Source organism: Glycine soja, chromosome 7, assembly GCF_004193775.1.
Source record: "Glycine soja cultivar W05 chromosome 7, ASM419377v2, whole genome shotgun sequence".
In the NCBI taxonomy this organism is placed as follows: domain Eukaryota; kingdom Viridiplantae; phylum Streptophyta; class Magnoliopsida; order Fabales; family Fabaceae; genus Glycine; species Glycine soja.
The window spans coordinates 37,887,718-37,910,927 of NC_041008.1; the positions used below are offsets into that span (position 1 = coordinate 37,887,718).

A 23,210-nucleotide genomic window follows, 5' to 3' on the forward strand; every position below is an offset into this window, starting at 1 on the left:
GAAAAGTAGGGTGTGAACTTAAAAAAGGGTGAGAATAACATTTCAATTTATAGATTTATTATTATTTTTTGTTTTCAATGAGGGTCTAAAGGCCCTAAAAAATGTTACGGAACATTATTATTATTATTATTAAAAAGATAATTTATATCATAATTAAATAATTATAAATATATAGAGAGAGAAAATATTATATCATAAGAATATTTTACATGAGTGAGAATATTGAATCTGGACCATATAATCATAACTAGGTGGTTAAGATTTAATGACATGGATTTACTTGAAAAGTCACATAACTTTTTAAGTAAAGAATAACATTAATTTCCAGTTTTAAAAAAATATATAAAAATTTATTCGAGTGTATTATGATTTCATTACGATAATATTCTTTCATTCCAAGGAGAAGAAATACCAAAATAAAAATCATAAATTGAAAAAAAATGTAATTAATATCTTTTTAATTTTTAAATTAACAAATAATTTAAAACAAATTAAAATTATTAAAGTAACAATTATTCAACCGAGGTACTTGGTCCTTATGATAATTGTCCTATGACAATGATCATAAGGTACTGAGTTTGATCGATCCTGGATATATATCTATATAAGGGCAATCAAAATTATTCAGAACCCTTGGATTTATGAAGGTACATAATAATATCATGGACCCTTATCAAAACATCTCTTCTTTTCTGTCCCTCCCTCTCCCAACGCCCTTAATGGAAGCTACAACGGCGACTCGACAACACCTCCAGCACGGGTAATCCCTAACCACCACCACACCCTCCTCCTTCCTCCTCTGTCCGAAAATAAAGGTAACACAATAACATAGTGATATTGCTAAACTCACCAAACCAACAAATCCCCACAATGCACGATAACAAATGAAAGATATTAAATTTCAAAACGCATGAAGCTTGGGCGTTAATGGAGCACAAAGTTGTTCACAATACAACCAAATTTATTTGAAGAATCAACAAATACCTATTACATGACAAGTTCAGAAATTTTAGGATACCCATTTGAAATTTCAATAAAAGGTTTTCATTGTGTTTGAAAAACATCTGTGAAGAAACATAAATCTATAGCAACTATCGTAAAATCAAAATCAAACCGCCATACACAGACATGTGGCTTCAATGTTGTGAAACCATCGCTGTTTCTTTGTCGATGACGAATTCGAAACGCTTGGCAGTGATTAGTTTCTTTGTGTCTTCCCTCTTGGTCTTGATTCTCCACGTTGTTCAAACAAAGAAATTCCATATTCCATTTCTAAAGATATTAAATTTCAAAACGCATGAAGCTTGGGCGTTAATGGAGTACAAAGTTGTTCACAATACAACCAAATTTATTTGAAGAATCAACAAATACCTATTACATGACAAGTTCAGAAATTTTAGGATACCCATTTGAAATTTCAATAAAAGGTTTTCATTGTGTTTGAAAAACATCTGTGAAGAAACATAAATCTATAGCAACTATCGTAAAATCAAAATCAAACCGCCATACACAGACATGTGGCTTCAATGTTGTGAAACCATCGCTGTTTCTTTGTCGATGACTAATTCGAAACGCTTGGCAGTGATTAGTTTCTTTGTGTCTTCCCTCTTGGTCTTGATTCTCCACGTTGTTCAAACAAAGAAATTCCATATTCCATTTCTAAAGATATTAAATTTCAAAACGCATGAAGCTTGGGCGTTAATGGAGTACAAAGTTGTTCACAATACAACCAAATTTATTTGAAGAATCAACAAATACCTATTACATGACAAGTTCAGAAATTTTAGGATACCCATTTGAAATTTCAATAAAAGGTTTTCATTGTGTTTGAAAAACATCTGTGAAGAAACATAAATCTATAGCAACTATCGTAAAATCAAAATCAAACCGCCATACACAGACATGTGGCTTCAATGTTGTGAAACCATCGCTGTTTCTTTGTCGATGACTAATTCGAAACGCTTGGCAGTGATTAGTTTCTTTGTGTCTTCCCTCTTGGTCTTGATTCTCCACGTTGTTCAAACAAAGAAATTCCATATTCCATTTCTAAAGGGATGGGTTACAATTTTGGCAGTGGTAGTTTCTGGCGGCGCGCGGTGAAGGAGGTTACAATGCAAGGGTGTTTGCGGCTTGTTGTTGCGGCGGAAGGAGGATGCGATGGCAGTGATGGTGATGATGAGGAGGATGAAAATCATGCTTGCACTAACCGTTTCTGTGAATCACAATGCTTTGGAAGGGATTCGAGGGAATCACAGTACCAAGGGGAAGAGGAGTAAACATATATTAGGGTTTTTGCTATAGTGGTGGTGGTTGTTGGTGCCAGGGTAATACTCCATGGACTACTTATGAAAGTGATCCACGGTGGAGGCTAGGTCGCCTTATCTTATTGCTTATCTTTGGAATGAACCGGTATATATCTTTTTCAAAATAAAAATGGGTTTAGTTTTAAGACAAATTTCTTTGTTTTAAATGTACGTTTTTAAATGTCTTATATAATTATTTCAAGACAAACTTCTTTGTCAATTCAAGGAACGTAAAATAGCTCGTAGTTTTCGTTGCGGTAGTTCAATTGACCAAATCGAGAGTATCTTCCCTAGCAGTGACCGAAGTCATTTTCCAAATAATAATTTAGACTTCTGCATGTTGTAACCTCATTTTTGTTTAAGTGTCATAATTATATGATAAGGAAAGGATTACTGCTAGAGAGTGTAGGTAACAGGTGTACTTTTGGCTAAGAATACAAGTTTAATTAGTTGCACGCAATGTTTAACTAATAAAAACAGGTTTATCAGTCAATCATTTCATTAAACTAATTATTGGACTGATCGAAATCTATAAGGTTTCATTTCTAATCACTTGATTGCGACAAGAGTCGTTACTGAAACCAATTTCAATTTTATATCATCGCCGAAAGTTTAAGTGTATTTTTATGGAACAGTCATTCTTGTTTGTGTTGGGTAGAAAATTGGACTTAAACTTCGAATGAAGACCATATAGAGCACTTTCATTTATCATATCTTAAAAATAACCATGGATCTATACACCTATCCATTTTTTAGAAACAAAAAGAGAAATTTATTGATAATATACACCTATATATGCATCTTAATAAGTTGATTGGTGATATTTTGTTGAATGACAATTTATATTATGTCATCAACCAAAATAGAGATAATTATGGTTTAAATTGGGTTAATTAAGTTTTTAATCTTTAAATTTTTTTAAATCTGATATTTAATTTCTAAATAAAAATTTAATTGATTAAGATCTCTCAACTTTTGTTTGATCAGCCAATATCTCTAAATAAAATTTTTAGTTTTTAGTCCTTAAATTAAAATTTTAATCAATTATTTTTATTTAATTAATGAGATTTCAAGAATTAAAAATTAAACTTTTTATTAAAGACTAAAAATCTTAATGAAAAGAAAAGTTAAAAGATCTTGACCATTCAAATTTTTGTTTAAAGGCTAAAAATTAAATTTTAAAAAAGTTGAAACACTCTAGTCAATCAAATTTTTATTTAAGAACTAAAAATTAAATTTTTTTAAAAAAAATAAGAACAAAAAACTTAGTTAGTTCAATAAACATCAATTACCAGACTTTCCAATGAGTTTTTTCATCAATCATTTGGGGGAGGAGTTCTTGCGTGCCCATATACTAGTATGCAGTTCTGTCTGAAGTATTCCAACAGTGTCCCACTAAACAATTTTCATTTACATAGTTATTATATATGCAGTAATTAATACCATTCTTTCTTTATATGATCATGAGTTTTGTACGAATGGTCATCTTATCGACAGAGAGCACGTTTTAGTGCGTATTTGGTGCACTTATTATCACCTTTGACAATCCGAATTAGGTGTCTGATCTATTTTGAGTTGTTTTCAACCTAGGGAGAGTGGGTTAATCACTTAATGTTATAGTTATATATATGCATAAACCGCAAGAAGTTTTTTACTTTGGATCTATGCAAATTGAGTTAGAACTTAAAAGTATATATAATGTTTAATTTTTCTCGATGATGTGTGTAGTGGGGCATTGCATGTCAATTGAAGACATCAAACATAGTTGCTAGTAAAAGCCTTTTCTTTTGGACTTTGGATCTATGCAAATTGAGTTAGAATTTAAAAGTATATTATTGAAACTTTCTCGTTAGTGCGTAGTGTAATCTCATACTTTTCTACGAAAGTTAATGTCTATATAATGTCATTGTTTGAATTATAAGTTGACATTCAAAATAATTGAAAGCAAAGAGAATCAAGCTTTCCCGCAGACGAATTCCCCCATTTCTGACTTTTCACACACAAACACACACACACATGAAAATAGAGAAAAATTAAGACACAAATTCAAATTGGTAGAAGGTATACTGACTCCAAAAGCTTATAAGATTTAGGTTTTTATACAGATGTTAAACTTCTAATGGAGTGTTATCAAAATGTGACCAATCATGCTAAGATAATTCATTACTAATTTGAAGTTTGCCTTGTCCCAAACCCCACAACATCTACATGAGAAGCAAAACTTCTGTTTCTACTTTAGCGACAAAACAAAGGGCGATGGGAAATTGGTAAACAATCTTAGTGTAGAAGTTCCCCATTTTTATATGTGAAAGGTGGATAGCTAGCGTATTCGTTTCATGTTACATCACATATATAATTATATATAAATACGCACAAATAATTAAGGCTCTAATGCCGCAAGAGAAAGTTGCCCACTAGGCCAAGATTTTCTCCGCGCGTTGCACATTGCATATTTTCCTCTTATATATGGTCATGTCATCTAAAAGAAGACACAAAAATAGACAAATAAAACATGGGCAGATAATTAATTATAAGAGAACGAAGTGATAATTAAAGAGAAGAGCACAAACAAAGACACAAACCCACTTTTGAGTTTACTTTCAAAAGCTCCGAAGCAGCTTTTTCTTTGGACGGTAGAGAAAGAAAGCGAGAGAGACAGGGTCACGTAGGATTACAAAAACCCTCTTCTCTCTATGGTTGATCATTTGTGTGTGTGGTCGGTTGTTAGTCAAGACTAGCATATGCCGTTGTCTTACATAAATTATTGTACCAATTCTATTTATAGTTTGATATTTTAATTTTGATCAATGATAAATTTTATTATTTATATAGATATTTTATTATTTTAAATCTGGAAAATAAAAAAATGTTGAATAATCATTAGTTAAGAATAAAATAGAAATAAATAAGTATAATCTTACATAATATATATATATATATATATATATATATATATATATATATATATATATATATATATATCTAGTGAGGATGTAATTTTAGAAAATTCACATTAATTATATGTTTTAATTTTCATCATTTTTTGTAAGATATAATATAATTAATACAGTATTTTTCTGATTTTTACATATTTTCACCAAAACATACCCAATACTCTAAGAATGTATAGTATTAATAGTTTTCTCTAATATGCGGGCATGATTAATGGGCTTTGCTTCGAAGACAAGTTGAGAAAAATCCAAATCTCATCCTTCAAATTTCAATTATGAATACGACGCATATAAACTTTGTATACGCAAAAATGACGAACGACTTACATTACATGCATGCACGAGTGAAGGGGCTTCGTCACTTGCAGAATCGGTAACCCACAATGGGAACCTTAAAATCGTATACGTACGGTGACTCGTGTCGATTAAATGCCATTGTGCCAAGCCAACCATATGCTTCAAAGATGTGGTTGAACAAGTAAGTTTGACCAAAATATATCTCACACGTAACTGGCTTCTTACCTAGATATGACCAAAATATTATACTGAGGTACACAGAAGATAAATAAAGGAGAGTTATAAGATTGATTTAGTAGATGAGAAAAAAGAGGAGTAAGAAATCAGAGATTCAAATTTCTTTCACTAAAAAAATAAAAAATTAATATTTAGTGATAAAAAAAATAAAATAAAATTGGTTTTACCTAGCTAGATATTGCACATTTATTTTGGCTTCGAATGTTGAGTGAATGTGGTAAAAATTTAGAAACATGCGCAGCCTATGAGCCAATTCTGCGTCACACAGACGTGTTCAAGGATCCATACATACTATACACAAAAGGACATGAAAAATGTAAATACTATACACAAAAGGACATGAAAAATGTTGGAAAACTGAGATGCAACAACCAGGCAGAACACGCAGACCGACCATATATATGCAGCCCTACCTCTTGTTTGCTATAAGCTCCATGTTTGTCGTGTTTATGGTCATTGAAAACATGCTAGACGGCTAGACATGTAGAGAAATAAAATCTAAAGGAGCATTTTTTAGATTGTATTTGGTAAGATATTTTTTATAAAAATTGTTTGATTATTTGGTTAAAGAGGTTTTTTTAAAGTAGTTTTTAGCTTTTTATATTTATTTTATTTTTGCCTTTGAAAATTTATTAGATTTTCTTTTAATTTTTTTTATTTAAAGTAAATTTTTATTATTTTTATATTTATGTAAGTTTATATTTTATGGTTACTTTAACTATAATTTTACTAAACACTTATGATTCATTTTGTTAACTTATTTTTTAACTTTAACTACAACTAACTTTTTAATTTCTAGTCAACTTTTTAATTTACAATTAGTTTTTCAACTAGTCTTGTCAAAATAGTCTTAGTTAAATATATATTTAATCAAACATTATAAAAAAAACTATAAGTGAGTATGACTGTGAATATTATAAAAATAAATGAAAAAACTTATTTTCAAAAACAATTATTTTGTAAACAATTCTTGCTATTTTGATGATTAAAATTTCAGAGAATTACGAGCATTTTTTTTAAAATAATCCAAGGGAACACGGAAATTACCATCGGTTTTTAATAGTGAGATTCTTGAAAGTTTTTAATTTTATATATTAGTAGTGGTTTAAATTGTTAAAGCATTATAAATTTCCCTCACTTGTTGGTTGCAGTTAAAATCTAACTAAACTTGTATATATAATTTTCTCTTCTCAGCGACATCACTTTTTTTTTTTAAGAGATTCTTACCATTACTGATGGTTACAACTTATAAGTTATAACCATCGTATAAGTTGCATGCATGAATTATTTTTGTCTATTCCTGTACATTATAATATACATGTTTTTCCTGAACAACATTCAATGCTAAAGCTTCTATAAACATGGCAAAGATAGAGAAACGCAAACAATAAGCAATAATTTAAAAGGAACACAATTCAAAATCTCAAATCAAATAATGGGCCGGATAAGCAATATTTATAAAACTTAATTTATATAAGATTGATAGTGTGTCTACTGATTTTACAGTTGAGGTAAAATTTATATATTAAAAAAAATTAACATATATTATTTAATAAAGTTTTAAATTTATATATTAAAAAGCTTAAATCATTGTTATTATGTGACACTTTGTTTATTTCATGTGTTTAAACGAAATAATAATTATGGTACTAAATCAATATGTAATACCTATAAAAAAATATATATCACATAACTGACTTACTTTGTCACATCATATAATTACATTAATTTTCTTTCTAATTAAAGTCTAAGAATTTTTTTTGCATATTTAATATATTTTAAAAAAACACTTTAATCCCTGATTAATTCTTAATTTTTTTTAATTCTAAATCTAACCTTCTCTTCCTTCTATCAATCTTTGTCATAAAAAATTTGCTTCCAAAGAAGCAACATTCTTCTTCTCATGTAGTCGTGGGGGGCTCTATATACCTCAGGAGCAACAATCCCGACGTGAAACACCGTTGTTCACCCACACTCTTAATCAACGCCGACATTAATTGTAACCAGTATTTGGACGGAAAATAAATTGTTTACACCGATTATAACCGCTATTTAAACGGAAAATATTGTTTACACCAATTATCGAACGTTTTAATAGAATTTGGGAATGCGCTTCAGTGGTTGGATGCGTTCAATGTCTGCTACGGAAATTCCATTTGGTGTCAAGTAATGTGCAATTGCCGGCCAAAAGAGTGAAAAAGGGCTTACAATATCCTTAACCAGTGAGTGGGGAATTTGGGAAATTTAAGTGTGGGGGAAATAAAGCTCACAATTCCTAGTGTGACGGAAAAAAAACTTGAAGTGCGAGAGTATGAGAGACAGAAAAAAAGAAAAAAAGTATCTTGGTGCTCTTGTGGAGACTAGAGAACAATGGTTAACAAAAACTACAAAATAGATGAACCTGTAAAACTGATAAACAAGTAATGAGTTTGAAAGTATCACCATAGTATTTCTTAGGTTTTGAATTAAGAAGATTATGAATTAATTAGGAATTCAAATATATTTTTTTAAAATATTAAATTTGTAAAAAGATCGTTAAGCTTTAATTGCAAAAAATAAAAAATAAAACTTAATCATTTAATATAAAAAGATAAACTACATCACGTTATATAATCAGACAATATATAAGATGTGAACTAACTGTCAATTTTAAAATGAAAGCACCTAGAACTGGATAAGAAGACAGACCTAACCGGTTACCCAAGGTCTCAAACCGGTTCGTTTCTGTATTATTGAGGCCCACATGTCCCCACTTCTGAGGCAATTAATATTATCCCATACCATCATCTATGAAGCACCAACAAGGACGGATACCGGATACGACATAATATTTAAAATATAGAATATAATACAAGTGTCGTGTCGGTGTCGGACACTAATACAAATGCGTGTCGGACATTGAACAGAACAAGGAACAAGGAACGAGAGTGTTTGTGCTTCATAGATGACCATATATATCTACCCATTTAATTATAAACAAAAAAACAGCACAAGATGCATGCCATGATTTTCAATGAAAAAAGTAATCGATGCTTGTGTGATGGACACCACAAAATGCAGTGACACCGCTGGTGCACGGCCACGTACCCAAAGTCAAAGAGTTTTGGTCAAAGCCCCCATGCAAAATCATATTTTCTTTTACTTTACTCGTTCTCAATGCGTGAAAAGACAGTTACCTATTACAGATGTCGCGGACAGGTGCCCAACTCACGTGCTCCGGCGTTTATCTCCGGCCACCTCGCCGGCATCCTGGACTCGCTGTCGGAATCTCTCAAACCACAAATCTTGCCTCCCTCCCTCCTTCCTCTCTCTTTGTCCCCTGGCTACTATACTTCCAATTTTTCTCTTTTCAATTTTAATTTGGCATAGGATTCTAATTTGAGATAGTCCAAATCCGACTAAACTATTAGATTCACATTATCACAATATACAAATAAGTAGAAAAGTAGCTGTCATCCCAAGGGATATATATTGAATAAAATGTTACTCATATATATTGAGAAGCATTCAGCCGACAACGTGTATTTTTAAAATTTCTAATTTAGTGTTTACATATTTGTATTTTATAATAATTATTTTTAAAATTATATGTAAGATGATTTTTAATAAATTGATAGTGCATTAAAATTAAATTCTTTTTATTTTTTCAATAAATATTAATTATTAATGATTGGTTTTTCTATTTCATTCTCGCTATATTTTTGTGTTTAATTAATATGAAAATACATTATTTATATAATTAATTAATGATTTGGCACATTTTAATTTTATGTATATGTTGATTTTTGGTTGATTGTTGCGCATAATACTCAATATTTCTTGCCTTGAAGTGACTTGCTAACTGGTTTTGGTTAAGTGCTTTGTTTATATAATCCTATTAATATTAATAAATTGCTAATATTAGGAAGAAAACAGACATGCACAGTAACATGGCAATAATAGAAACTTGAAGCGACAAATAATTGGAAAAGGATATATAAGGACTTCTTTTTCCTAACACATCAAAAGCCTCAATGCAGAAAGTCAACTACCAATACTATTAAAAATTTAGAAAATGTTACAAGTATGAACACAATCGATCCATTGTGATTATCTAGCTAGCCCCAGATAAATAAATCAATTTTGTTCGAGACGATTGTTTCATGATGTGAATAAGTTAATTATATGAGTACTTAGTCATACGTATAGCATATCTGGGATTTCAAATCTCAACAAGTTGTTGCTACTGACATAGCTTTCTGTCTCATCCTCAGTGCTGCTGCACCCATTGACATACGTCGAGTTCGAATTCAACGGTGTGGGACTTGAAGAAGGCGTTGAGAGAACTGAAGTGTAGCTGAAGTTCTGGTTGTTGTTATAGGAATTGTTATAAGTTGAGAGTTCAGAAATTGGAGGGTAATCATAGTTTGGTAATTGAGGAACATAACTTGTATGATCAATTCCGTTGCAATGCAAATCACTTGGTTGAGAATGTTGTTGGAAGCTAGAGTCTTGGAAAATTGAAGGGTATGGAATAATATTCATATTGGATTCAACAAACTGTGTATGATTGAAAGGCAATGCTTCTTGAGCCAAGTCCTGAGGGATTTGGTTCTGAATTTGGGGGTCACAGAGATGGTTCTCTTCACAATTTTGTGCACACATGTTTTGGTGTTGGCGTTGCTGCAGAGAGGGGAAGGGTGACGAGGCCAACTTTAGAAGCTCAGGGTTCACCACTGTGTTAGTGCCAAGAAGTCTTTGGATGTTCATTTGTGTTGAACCGTAGAGGGTTGAACTTAAGATGGAAGATAGGTCCAAAAGATCAAGCCTTGGCCTATGTGTCACAGGGTCAATTCCCATCCTTAGAAGCCTTTTTCTAATGTGGGTGTTCCAGTAATTCTTGATTTCATTGTCTGTTCTTCCGGGTAAGCGAGAAGCAATAGCTGACCACCTACACAGTAATCCCATAATACCAAGTTAATTACAAAACCCTCTTTCGTTATTATTATTAGTACTTTAATCAATAATAATATTGGACTCATGTCCAAAAGCAAAAACTTATTAAATAAGAACTAACTAAAGAAATCTAGTTTAATTGATCGAGTAAAATACATAAATTATTGTAAATCTCTTTATATCTGTTTTGGATTCTTACGAGAAAAAAAATACTTATTAAACAAGTGGCTTACTTGTTGCCAAGAATGCTATGTAGCTGTATTATAGTCTCTTCCTCTTCAAAAGTGAATTGACCTCGCTTTATATCTGGTCGGAGATAGTTTGTCCAACGGAGACGGCAACTCTTTCCACACCTTTGCAAACCTACTCAATGCAAAATAAGCAAAACACATACATTCATATTAGTTCAAGTACAAATAGAAAAAACAAAAACTTACTTTATTTGTGTGTTTAATAATGTTCATTTTTGGTACAAAAGATGAAGATAAATTTATGACATACCAGCATTCTTTGGGAGTACTCTCCAATTGCCGTACCCATGTTTCTGAATGTAATCAATAAGTTTTTGGTCTTCTTCTGGTGTCCATGGTCCTTTCTTGAGGCCATTTTTGTTACAACAAGGTGATCTACCCATTGTAATTTGAACTTGTTGAGCTACTTAATTAAGCTACTATAGCTAAATGATGAGTTTGCGTGATAGAAAAAAAAAAGAAAGAGGGAGAAGCTTTTGGAGACGTGAGAAAATAAAGAAAGTGTGGGAGAGAAATAATGGAATTATGTTTTTATGAGACTCAAGGGGACGTAGTTGCTTGTTGTATAAATAGCAATTAAGGAGATGAAGGGTAAGAAAAAGGGCAACTCAATTGGATTTGGTGCCGGCCTCTGTTATCTCTTCTGCTACGTGTCCCCTTTTCATATCATTTAATAAATTTTCTCAAGGTGGTTTGTGTATTAAATTTCTTTCTATCTAGCATTGCAAATTAGTAAAAGTAGAGTGAATTAATTAATATTACTGGGAAAAAAAATCTTTACTTTTAATCACACGTTGAAATTTGTTCATTGGATTCATACGTTTGCTTGATAGCATTACATCGTTTTCCGGAGAGTGTGACCCATACCTTTCTGGGTTCACATTAGCTGTAATCAACACATTACAGGCCACGTAACCCCTAAGAACACATGTCTTCTTTCCAATTCCATGTTTTAGAGGAAATGTTCTTATTTACTTGTGATTACACTTAATTATAATAAAAAAAATGAATTCAATAATTATATACTGACAATAATAGTATATAAAAAGTTTTATACTGTTAGTTAATTATAAATCAATTTTAATGTGATTCTTAAAAGCTATTATATTATCAAACTAAATAAACACTTTTTTAAAAAAAAATGGTATTTGAAATGTATAATTACATATGTCTAGGCGTATTTTAGTTTAATTGGTGCTTAAAAAATTATTTTAGTTTAATTAATGATAATATTGAAAGTATTAAATATATAATTGTGTTAAATACTTAAAAAAAATTGTTTAGCATGATATTCAACAAAAAAATATATATAAAGTTTAGCATACATCAATAATTTTCAATCATATTTCTGGCTTGCCATCATTTAAAATTACAAAGAAACTACCTTTAAAAAATTAAACTGAACCCCTAAGTCGAATTCTTCTATTGACAGACATATCTCTCTCTATAATTAAATTTACAAAATACTTTTTACAGTCACATTTCCATAAAATAATTATATTTTTAATACCTAAATATACAAAAGTGTATCTTATACTAATGAAACGAAGTTCAATTAATGTTTAGAATTATTAATAATAATATAATATAACTATTATTTAATGAAAATTAATTATTAATGTAACATTGTGAACTTATATTAATAACATAATGTATATTATATACTAATATTATGAAGTATTGATATCATATTAAGTTTCAATGCTATATCAGAATTGTTTTAGTATAATGTTTTATATTAGTGTAGATTATAATGTTTATACTAATAGATTAATTTTTGTTAATAAACATTATGTTACTAGAGATAAACTGCCTGACCTTTAACATATATATAACATTTTCAGTGATGAATTCAATAATTTTGAAATAAAATACTTCTTCGACTTTTAGATGAATTTTTAGTTCATCATTTTATTATTTTTTTACTATCACTTCTTTATTTATACTTTTTAAAAATTATAATATATATTTTCATTCGGTTTCTGTTTTTGAAATTCTGTATAAAAAGATCATGAATTTTATGCTTCTGATTTCCCTTTTAAAAAAAAATATATTTTTAATAGCAAAAGCATAACACTAATAACTTTTTTGTTCCTTCCAACGAGTATTGCAAAAGAATATATCTCAGTAACCCCAATTTGCTTATCGAGTTCATGTCATAATGTTTGTGTGTCTGATGTAGTATTTGATCTATTTTTATTATATGTTTAATCTTTAAATAATATTAATTTGTTAGTTTTGTTAAAAATATCCCAAGAGATCCTAAGTTGTAATTTCTCGTTTTCTTTTCACTTTTTTTTTATCCTTAAATTTTCTCATCATAATCACTAAATCAATTTTATATCTCCACTTTTAGAATAGACTTGATCATACTTTAAAGACTAAAAGTAACATAGTTATGCTAAGCTATGATTTATTAGTAACGAATAGACGAGGTTTGCAAAATTGGACATTTGCTCATAGTTTAATATTATAAAAAAAAAAAGTATTGAGCTTATTTTACTCTCAAAAAGTATTTTGAAAATGAAATTACTTAAGTCTCATAAAAAAATTATTGACTGTATAATGTAAGTGATCTTAATATTATTTGCTTGCACATATATTTTTTTTAAGAGAATCTCAATTGCAAAGTATAAATACACGTTGTCCACCGCCCCTTATAGCCGCCTTAGACATTAAGAGGCCTTTTTAGCTATACAAATGTTCTATCATATTTTTCTGAAAGAGTAGTCATTATCTTTGACTGTGTAGGTTAAATAACACGTTTTATCTTTATATTTTTTTTCTCCCCTTCCCAGTCTGAACTGGAACAACAGGAGTAGTGTGCGGGTCATAAAAGGAAGTAGAACAAGTCTTTTTTCCTATACTATCTTGGATCAAGTCATGTATAAAAATATAATAGAGATCGAGCTTTCAGTTTAAATGACTTTATTTAACTAAAAAAATTTGTGACACTCTGAATTGATGAATATCTTGCTTATGTATACGTTTCCAGCATGGGCGAGATAGATTGTAAATCTATAATAACTTACATCCTATCATCTGAAATTTAAGGTTGTTCAGGTGTCCAATGATTTTATATCTTTCTGTAAATAATATCTTAAAAAATAGTCCAAATTCAAAAGTAAATTTTGTTAGGAACCGAACTAATCATATTGTTCTTAATCTAACCAAAGTGTCAAAATTATTTGCTAGCAATCAATTCTATGATTGTGTATTCCTTCTTATATTTATTTTGCTCTCTTAACTGAAATTAAATAAGTTTGCTTTCAATAAAAAAAAAAACTATTAATATGAGACTTGTTTCTCATATTACATTCAATGTAAATAAACTATATAGAGATGATACCAAAAATGAAAAACAAAAATAGAAGCATAAAAAAGAGAGAATGAGTTTTGCAAAAAGTAAGAAATGGTTACACCTAATGGGACTGATTATGTGTAATTTTTAAATATAATAGTAATAATTAGCATTACTTGGTACGAGATGAATATTTTGAGTATTTTAATGGATATCAATCGCCAATGTTGCAGTTTACGGGGACACAAATATTAGTACAATTGTATATAATTGAAATTTGAGAAACTACCTGAGACGTGTCCTCAGATAACAAGGTTGGCTTAGCCACTTACAACAGTAGAGACAATTAAACGTCACTGGATTAGCCAAATTCACCACACATCCTCTGATGGAAAGTGCCACGCTACCAAATCTAACTTCTAATGCATGTGGAACAGTGAAAATAAATTAGAAAAGTGTTCATCTTCTACGTGTGTTTTTTAGAATCTAATGATGCTTATCAAAATGTTAATAATTATTCTAAATTATTGTTAAATAATTGGTCACGTCTATTTTTGTGATTTGTCTTGCTGCCTATTGTGGTTGAAGCTGGCGTCTATGACCTCAATTTATTTGAAAAAAATCACTTGCTTTAAAGAAACATTTGTTTTTTTTATAAGAAAATAAAAACTTACTGCAATAGTCAAGTGGCTTCGGTTTAGATGCTGATGTTTTTGTTTCTATCATACTTTTCAATTCATTGAAAGTCGAAACAATGGCTAATATAACATTCGTTTACAAAAAAAGTGTTCTTCTAAATGTAAACATGCGCAAGAACACAAGTTTACGTGGAAACCTTTTCTCAAGAATGGCTTTATTAAACTTTACCTAATTCACAAAAGGTATAAAGTCAAACAATAATTTAATCATGTAAGGAGATTTTCACCGTAAATTTGTTTTCTTTATTTATTTAAACACGATACTAACCTGTTAAAGTTTCAAACCTAATTCTACTCTTTTTAGTTGTTTTTTTAGTTAATATGCAAATTTGTAAAGAGAAGACATTTATATAAGGATTAAATTGATAAAAATTTAAGTCCACAGGAGTGACTATATTCTTACATGTATATTAAAGAACTTAAAGTGACATAATTCTTAAAAATGATTTTGATTCCTATGGTTGTTTTTTTGAACTACATACAACTATCTAATTTGAATCTTGACATGTGTCTTAATCCACGTGACACTTTACAACAGCTAGTAATTAACTATCTTCTAACATGGATTAACATAACTAATATTCAATTTAATTGAATTAACAAATTATTCTTTAACAATTAATATTATATTAACTCTTTTTTTTTAAGAAACAAATTATAATGTATTTTACACTATAACTTATTTCTTATAAATAAAAACTGTATCAACAATAAATAAATAAATATGGTAGATATGGAATTAATCAATGTTATTATTTTATTATTATTTTTATGGATGTTTTAATTATTTTATCATTACAGAACATTTAATTAACTCAATTAGATTAAAAATTTACTAGTATTAAAAATGTTTTTGGGCGATGTTTTGTATTTTTGTAAAAGGGAGAAATCAGAACTCAATAATTAATTAAAAATACTGGACCGAACCTAACAAAGTAAAGAGTAACAAATCATACAAGGGGTTAATATTGGTCCTAATAAAATTGCTTTCGGCCTCTACTAAAAGAGGGCAATTACCAAACTATCATTTCTCATCCCACCCCACCCTTCCCCACCTCCCCCTATCTTTATTCTCCTCTCCCTCTTTCCCTTTCTTCATTTATTCTTTCTTTTTTCTCTTTCCCTTTGCTCTTTCTCTTTACTCTTTGCACTAACGCTTAACGCTGTCAGATATTTTTTTCTTTCTTTTTCGTGATCAAATGAAATCATGATTTTATTCTTTTTTGGTATTGTTGTTGCACAATGGAATTGTGATTATGTGCATGCAATACATTTCATTTCCATAAACTTTTTAAAATTTTCAAGAAAAAAAATGTACAACTAAAGTGTGATCCATTATAAACAATATAATGGAATCACACTTCCTTCCCTTTAGTATTTTTTGGAGAAAAAAAAAGTACAGCAGAAGTGTGATTCCATCATGTATTTCTTTTTTTCCAAGAATAAAATCGCAACAAAAGTGTGATTCTATTGTCCATCACACAACGGAATCACATTTCTGTAGTATTGTCATGTTTTAACCCCTCTTGTATAATAGAATCATGATTTCGTTGTATATTTTTTCTGTTCCTCGAAAAGTTTTATGACATCATGATTCCGCTGCACATAAGGGACTACAAAATTTTTGTACAATCCTTTTGTCCATTGCAGTCACGATGCTGTAATGCTTTTTGGAGAGAGATAATCTTAGAATTTTAAGGGAGTGTAGGGGCCAATAGCAAAACCTATTCTGCCAATAGTAACTCACATCATACAAAGCCGGAAATCAGAGATTGGGCCGCCCAACTAGACACAGATGAATAAAAAAAGGAGAAAAAAAAGGTAAGAATGCCGAACTTGGCCCACCAAGGAACACGCAGCTTGCCCTCAATCAATTTGAAGAATCCATGAACAAAATAAAATAATAAGAGAAAAACTAAATTATAATTTTTATCTCCTTATAAGTTTTAATTTTTCATCCGAAATTTTGATTTTCTTAAGTCTAAATTGTTGTTTTAATTATTTAAATTCTTTTTATAATACCTTAAATGAATATGATAGCTTAAAAGTTCAATTGAGTCAAAGTAAGAAAATACAATATATACAAAATTGAGAATTAAACCAAAATTTTTAAATAACTAAAATAGACCAAAATTGTGAAAAGAATAAGAGACTAAAATCATGGATTATGAATTAATAAATGGAGACTAAAGTTATAATTAAGCCTAAAAGATAAAAAAAACAAATAAAAAAGAAGTGAACTATTGAATATAGGTTTCATTTATATTTTTGTTCCATCTTCCTCTCTTTCAATCATCCCCTAATAACCATTTGATTTTGTGATATGTTCTTATGTGATTAATCTTTAATAAGAATTATTTTTGTTAGAGTTCAAAGAATTTTTAGGATTTTGATATTTAATTATCTAACTTGATTCTTAATAATCTTTACCATTAATCGTACACAATAAATTTTTTTACCTTTAATCAAATTATTTATTAAATAAATTAATACTTATCATATAAGTATTTATATATAAATTGTTTTTACAATTGAAGAAAAATATGAGTAAATTATTTTCATATAAACTATAAGTTGTTTTCATGAGCTATTCTAAAAAGCTTATTAAAACAAATTGTGAATAGTTTATGAATATGTACACAAACAAAACAAAATATATAATGAATATTTCATAATTCTTTTTTATAAGTTATCCTAAACATTTACACAATGCACATATCTTAAAATAAATCTACATAAATTATAAATTAAGTCTCCTTATCAAACTCTTGATTCCTTTTTATCTGATTGTTTTCGTAAATGTTTTTGCTTATAAAAAGGCTGGCCACTTTTTTCTTTTACTTTACCTTTTGTGTACTCTTTTATTTTCCTTTTCCACTAAGATAACGTTTATTCTACACCTGAATTTGTCTAAAAGTCTGTTATACTAACATATACAAGATTAAATTTCATATTGCGACAAATAAATCCTTGCATATGCACTAGATTACGTACTTTGTTTTCTTAGTGCGCATTAGTTTATACTTATAATTTCACACAAATTACCTAATTTCTGGTTATTAGTCCAATTCATTCTATTTTCTTCCCCCTTATGTTGTATTAGGTTGAAAATTACTGCACGAATGCTAAATTGCTACTAATAATCATTAGTAAAAGAATAGAATATACATAATGCTTGTTTGAAAATTAGGTAAAAAAATATTTGAGGCAAAAATGTTTTTACAATAAGATTAAGACTCTTATTTTTATTTTGATTAGTTAAATTGCATTGGAATAGATTATTATAATTTAATAATTTCAAATGCAAACCAAACATATATGACACGTGAGTTGGAAAAGAAACAAAACAAATTTTGAAGAATAAATTAGAAGGTAGTTGAAACTCAAAGTCAACCCCGTACATAGCGTGTAATAGACATCAGCATCACCGCAACGTTTGCATTTGCATTCACATTTTCCCACTTACTTTACCAGCGATTGCACTAAGCAAACGGTTCAAGAAAAAACCCCAAAAACGCGTGGACGCCAAACGCTTTTCTCCACCGCAGTTCATAATCCCCCAAATCCGCGTCTGCAACATCACCACCACACTTTCACAAAGAAAAAATAAAATAGAAGAAGAAACACCAAACGACGCCGTTTAAACTGCGATCTCTCTACGTCCTTCCTTTTCCTTCTCTCGCGCGATTATCGCTGTTTTTCCCGAACAAGAGAGCATGGCCGTAGCTGATCCCAAGCCTCACTCCGAACCTAAGGTCTGGAACTTCTTCAAGCTTCCGTTCCGCCATTCCGCCGCCACCAATACGACGCCGTCTTCCGCTAACCTTCACCATCTTCATCATCACCATAACCACCACCACCACCACCACCACCACCACAACCCTAATAATCTCCCCCTCGAGGGTTCCACTTCCCACACCTCCAATTCCGTTTCCTCCGTCGCGAGATCTCTTCTCCCAACACGACGTCGTCTCAAGCTCGATCCCTCCAACAAGCTCTACTTTCCTTGTATATATATTCCCTTCGAATTTTTTATTATGCGTCTTTGCTTGCATGCAATAACTGCTTTGATCGTGATCTAATTTGCTTTAATTTCTGTTTACTACTTTTAACTGCCATTTATTAAGGCTTTTAATTGGACTCTGCCATAAATAGAACGCTCTGGTTTTGGTAAAAAGTCCATTGCTCGTTACTTTCAACATGGTTTGAAAAAATAATAACGGTTATTTTGAAATTCGTTGTAGTTTTTAATGTTGTACTTTCCTTTCTTGATTATTTGCTTGTGAAGTAACACTGAGTTACTAATCACAGTATGTCTTTCCAAAATTGAAAAATTGGGGTATAGGCATGTTTGGATAAAATTTTAAGAAGGTAAAATGTATTGAGTTTCTCTATAAGTTAAAATCAACTTATGCATTTCAGCTTTTCGAGAAGTTCGATATTTTGACGGGGTAGCTTTTGTAAAAAAAATTAAGTGCATAAGTTGATTTTAGCTTAGGGGATTACTTATGGAAAAAAATATCCAAACAGGGCTATAGTAATGAAGCTAATTATTCGACTTCATCGTTTATAGCTGCTGCTGTTGATGGTTTCCGAGTATGGTTGTTGCACTTTTTGTTGAATTGGAGCGTGGTATTCTAGAGATGGAAACTGTAAATGTGTAGTTTACAGCTTAGGTGGAAAGGATGTGGATGTGATGAGGCCAAAGAATTGTTCCTACTAAACGTTTGACATTAGCGTTTCAACTTTTGGTCATTTGTTGTTAAATTGCTTCGATTACAATAGGCTAGAGAAGTGTTCATCTTGAATTTACAAGTCTTTAAAACAAATTGGACGCAGTTAATTTGTGTAGTATGGATGGTAGAGATGGATTATTTTCTGAAAATTAGTTAATTATTAATTACATCTCCTATACTTTTTGCATTTTCTCTGTATTATGCATTTGAATTTGAATGGTAGTGATAATATCTTAATTTGCACGTGGTGGAAGTTACCAATTGTCGCCACTGAATTACCAAACATTTGCCTTTTTTGAGAAAGATACTTTTGCATGGTAGACGACAAATAGGTTAAATTCGCACGGCTATGATACCAATCATAAGTTGCCCGTGGTGGATAGTGTTAATGGTGCGACAATCATAAAGTTTGAAAGCAATAGGTCACGCAATGGAGATACATGACAAACAGCATAGAAAATTCTCTTTGCTTCTATTGCCTTTTCCTGTGTCTACTGGAGAAATACTTATACAGACAGTATCACAGAGATACATGCTTGTTTTGTACGTGTACATGTATGTTTCTGAGTTCATATGTACTATAGGCATGGTTTTTATCTTTTTTTATTTTTATAACCATTTTATTCCAATGTTCCATATGATTGGTTGATTTACTTAACCTTGTGTTATATGACTTATCTCATATTTCCTTTCTATCTTGTGTAGATGAGCCGGGCAAACAGGTTAGGAGTGCCATCAGGATTAAAAACACCAGTAAATCTAGCGTAGCTTTCAAGGTATGTTGAAACATGTACACCTTTTTATTTATTCCTGTTTTTGTATTTTTCTTTTCCTTATTTGCATTTTTTGTCATTTAGGTACTTCCATTGAGTCTTGAACTGAACTGTTTATTCTTGCTGTTACAATGTCACAGTTTTGCAGGAGAATAATTCATTTCTTTCTTTTTAACTTGTTCAAATCACCTACGAATTTAATCAGTACTGGAATTAGACTATCTAGTCTTACAAATTTCTTTGTTTGTCATTCAATATATGCATGTTTAGTTTCAAACAACTGCACCCAAAAGCTGTTTCATGCGTCCTCCTGGGGCTATCCTTGCACCTGGTGAGAGTATCATAGCAACAGGTAAACAATATTTGATTTCTCTCTATGTTCCTTTTTGTGTGTAACGGAAGATCATCATGAATACATGGTCGAGTTATCTCACTGATTTGTATTCTGTTTGCCAGTGTTCAAGTTTGTAGAGCAACCAGAAAATAATGAAAAGCCTGAAAAAAGTGGACTCAAATTTAAAATCATGAGCTTGAAGGTGAAAGGATCAATTGATTACGTCCCTGAACTGGTTAGTCAATTTATTTTGGCTAAAAATCTACAATTGCCATGAATAAGATAAGAAGTGTTGCTGCTGTTGATTTTACTTTTGTTACTACTGCTGTTGATTTTACTTTTGTTACTACTGCTGTCTCGCCTGCCTACCTGTTTCTATTCCATACTCTTCTATCACACCGGCATCTAATGATCTTGCAACTGTATCTCTTAGATCACCTATCACACTCATTCGCATATTATGTATCAAGTATTTATTCTACAGCAATAAATATTTTGTTCCTTAGGTTTAGTTATAATTGATTGAAAGGGATATATTTTCTTTTCTTTTATTTAATTACTCTATGCATATAGATTTTGTCCCGTTAACCATTATTAACTACATAGCCTTTTTAGTAAATTAATGTGCATAGTATGAGGACTGGAGATTTTTACCATGACTAATAATGACAAGGTTCACTTTTTTTGGATTATTCTTTCTTCTCTCTCTATCACACACCCACACACACAAACATACACGATACAATTTTCTGCACTATCAAAATTTAAGTTCTTCTGTTGTGTAATAAAAGTTCGTTTTTGGCCTTAAAAAATAAAGTTCTTCTGTTGTATATGCTTGTTTTTTACATTTCATTTCAGTCAGTAGTGTCTCCATTTCCCTGCTTGATGTGAAGAAATCTTCCACATTGTGGTATCTTATTTATCTTTGTTTTAAAGTACAAGTATATTTTTGTCCCTGGAAACAGTTTGATGAGCAGAAGGACCAAGTAGCAGTGGAGCAGATTTTGCGAGTTGTTTTTCTAGATCCAGAGCGTCCTTGTCCTGTGAGTACTGAGTTTTTCAGTGTACATTTGTATGTTAAGCTAATGCTGTAATTGTTATATATTTCCTTTTCCCTTTCTCTTCTTTCTTTATGCACTTACATTACATGTATATTCGTTGCTTTACTGTGGTAGAGACATTCGGTATCAGCTATTTTGGTATTGATGCTTATCAGATGTCTGCGTATAATACATTAACTGATTGCATACTAATGAGTATCTATTGCCCATTAAGGCTTTGGAAAAACTGAACCGACAGCTGGCTGATGCTGATGCTGCCCTTGAGGCACGTAAGAAACCTGCGGAAGATGCAGGTCCTAAAATTATCGGGGAAGGGCTCGTCATAGACGAATGGGTCAGTATGTTTACTTTGCTTTTGATTAGAAGTTTTCCTTGCAATATGTTACTTTTGGCAAATGCTTCATCTATTAATAATCTATGATCATGTTTTCAGAAAGAGAGGAGGGAAAGATACCTCGCAAAGCAGCAGGGTGAAGTGGTTGTAGATTCTGTATAGGGCGTTGGTCTGGAATACCTATAGGTAATGGCATTGCAGCCAAGGAAAATGCTATCTTAAGAGAAACAATGATTAAAATCACAGCGTCTTTTTCTTAGAAAATTTTCAGGTGAATGGCAAGTGTACTTTGGAGAAAACTATGCGTGGGTGTGGTGATCTGATCATTCTCTATGTAGATAAATGTCATTTTGTTTTTAGGCTTTTTTGTCGTGGGAATAATTTTGATGGATTGATGTGAAATAGTTTATTCAAGTTCTCATGATCAATGATTTGCTGTCAGTCTGTTTTGCTATGATTTCATTTAGGTGCAGATGGCTGAGATTCTCGACAAACTAAGATAGATGTTGATTTTAATGATTAGATTGGTATTGCCCTATTGCCAAAACTAATGTTTACATTGAATTTGTCGTATATAGTAAGTATTCACCAAAGGGGAGCAAATTTTGCGTAATCTTGTAGAAACTTACTTTTTAGACAGTTAATACTTTAGTTAGCAGTTTTTTTTCCCTTGTTTTTTTTTTTTATTTCAAAATGTTTTTTGAATAAATGATATAATCAATCAAGTGTCATGCTTTTAATAGAAGTAGATACTTATAGATTTCTTTCTTTCTTTTTTTTTTTTTTTTTTTTTTTTTTGCAAAAGGTGAAGCAAGATGATATTTGTTTGGTGAATGAAAATAGACTACCATTTCTTAGAGATGTATTATAAAATTATTTATACATCTTCACTTGCCTGATTAAGCTTTAAGGATATAATTCATTGCATATTATAAGAGGTTTTATAATTAAGTTGTTTAGAATTTAGTCTTTGACAGTTTTAAAGGATTATGCATTTTT

At 30.5% G+C, this 23,210-nt stretch overlaps 2 protein-coding genes across 2 annotated transcripts; one reads left to right on the forward strand and one right to left on the reverse strand.

Moving 5' to 3' along the window:
- Nucleotides 1-9,747: 9,747 nt before the first annotated feature.
- Nucleotides 9,748-11,520, reverse strand: LOC114419478 (transcription factor MYB102-like). Its single transcript, XM_028385151.1, has 3 exons — nucleotides 11,225-11,520; nucleotides 10,957-11,086; nucleotides 9,748-10,718 (listed from the first exon to the last, which is right to left on the reverse strand). Exons 1-3 carry the CDS (start codon nucleotides 11,355-11,357, stop codon nucleotides 9,965-9,967), a joined length of 1,017 nt encoding a protein of 338 aa, XP_028240952.1. The 5' UTR covers nucleotides 11,358-11,520; the 3' UTR covers nucleotides 9,748-9,964.
- Nucleotides 11,521-18,437: 6,917 nt separating this feature from the next.
- Nucleotides 18,438-22,663, forward strand: LOC114419479 (vesicle-associated protein 4-2). Its single transcript, XM_028385152.1, has 7 exons — nucleotides 18,438-18,981; nucleotides 20,415-20,485; nucleotides 20,753-20,834; nucleotides 20,939-21,051; nucleotides 21,782-21,859; nucleotides 22,092-22,211; nucleotides 22,311-22,663. Exons 1-7 carry the CDS (start codon nucleotides 18,690-18,692, stop codon nucleotides 22,371-22,373), a joined length of 819 nt encoding a protein of 272 aa, XP_028240953.1. The 5' UTR covers nucleotides 18,438-18,689; the 3' UTR covers nucleotides 22,374-22,663.
- The last annotated feature ends 547 nt before the right edge of the window (nucleotides 22,664-23,210 follow it).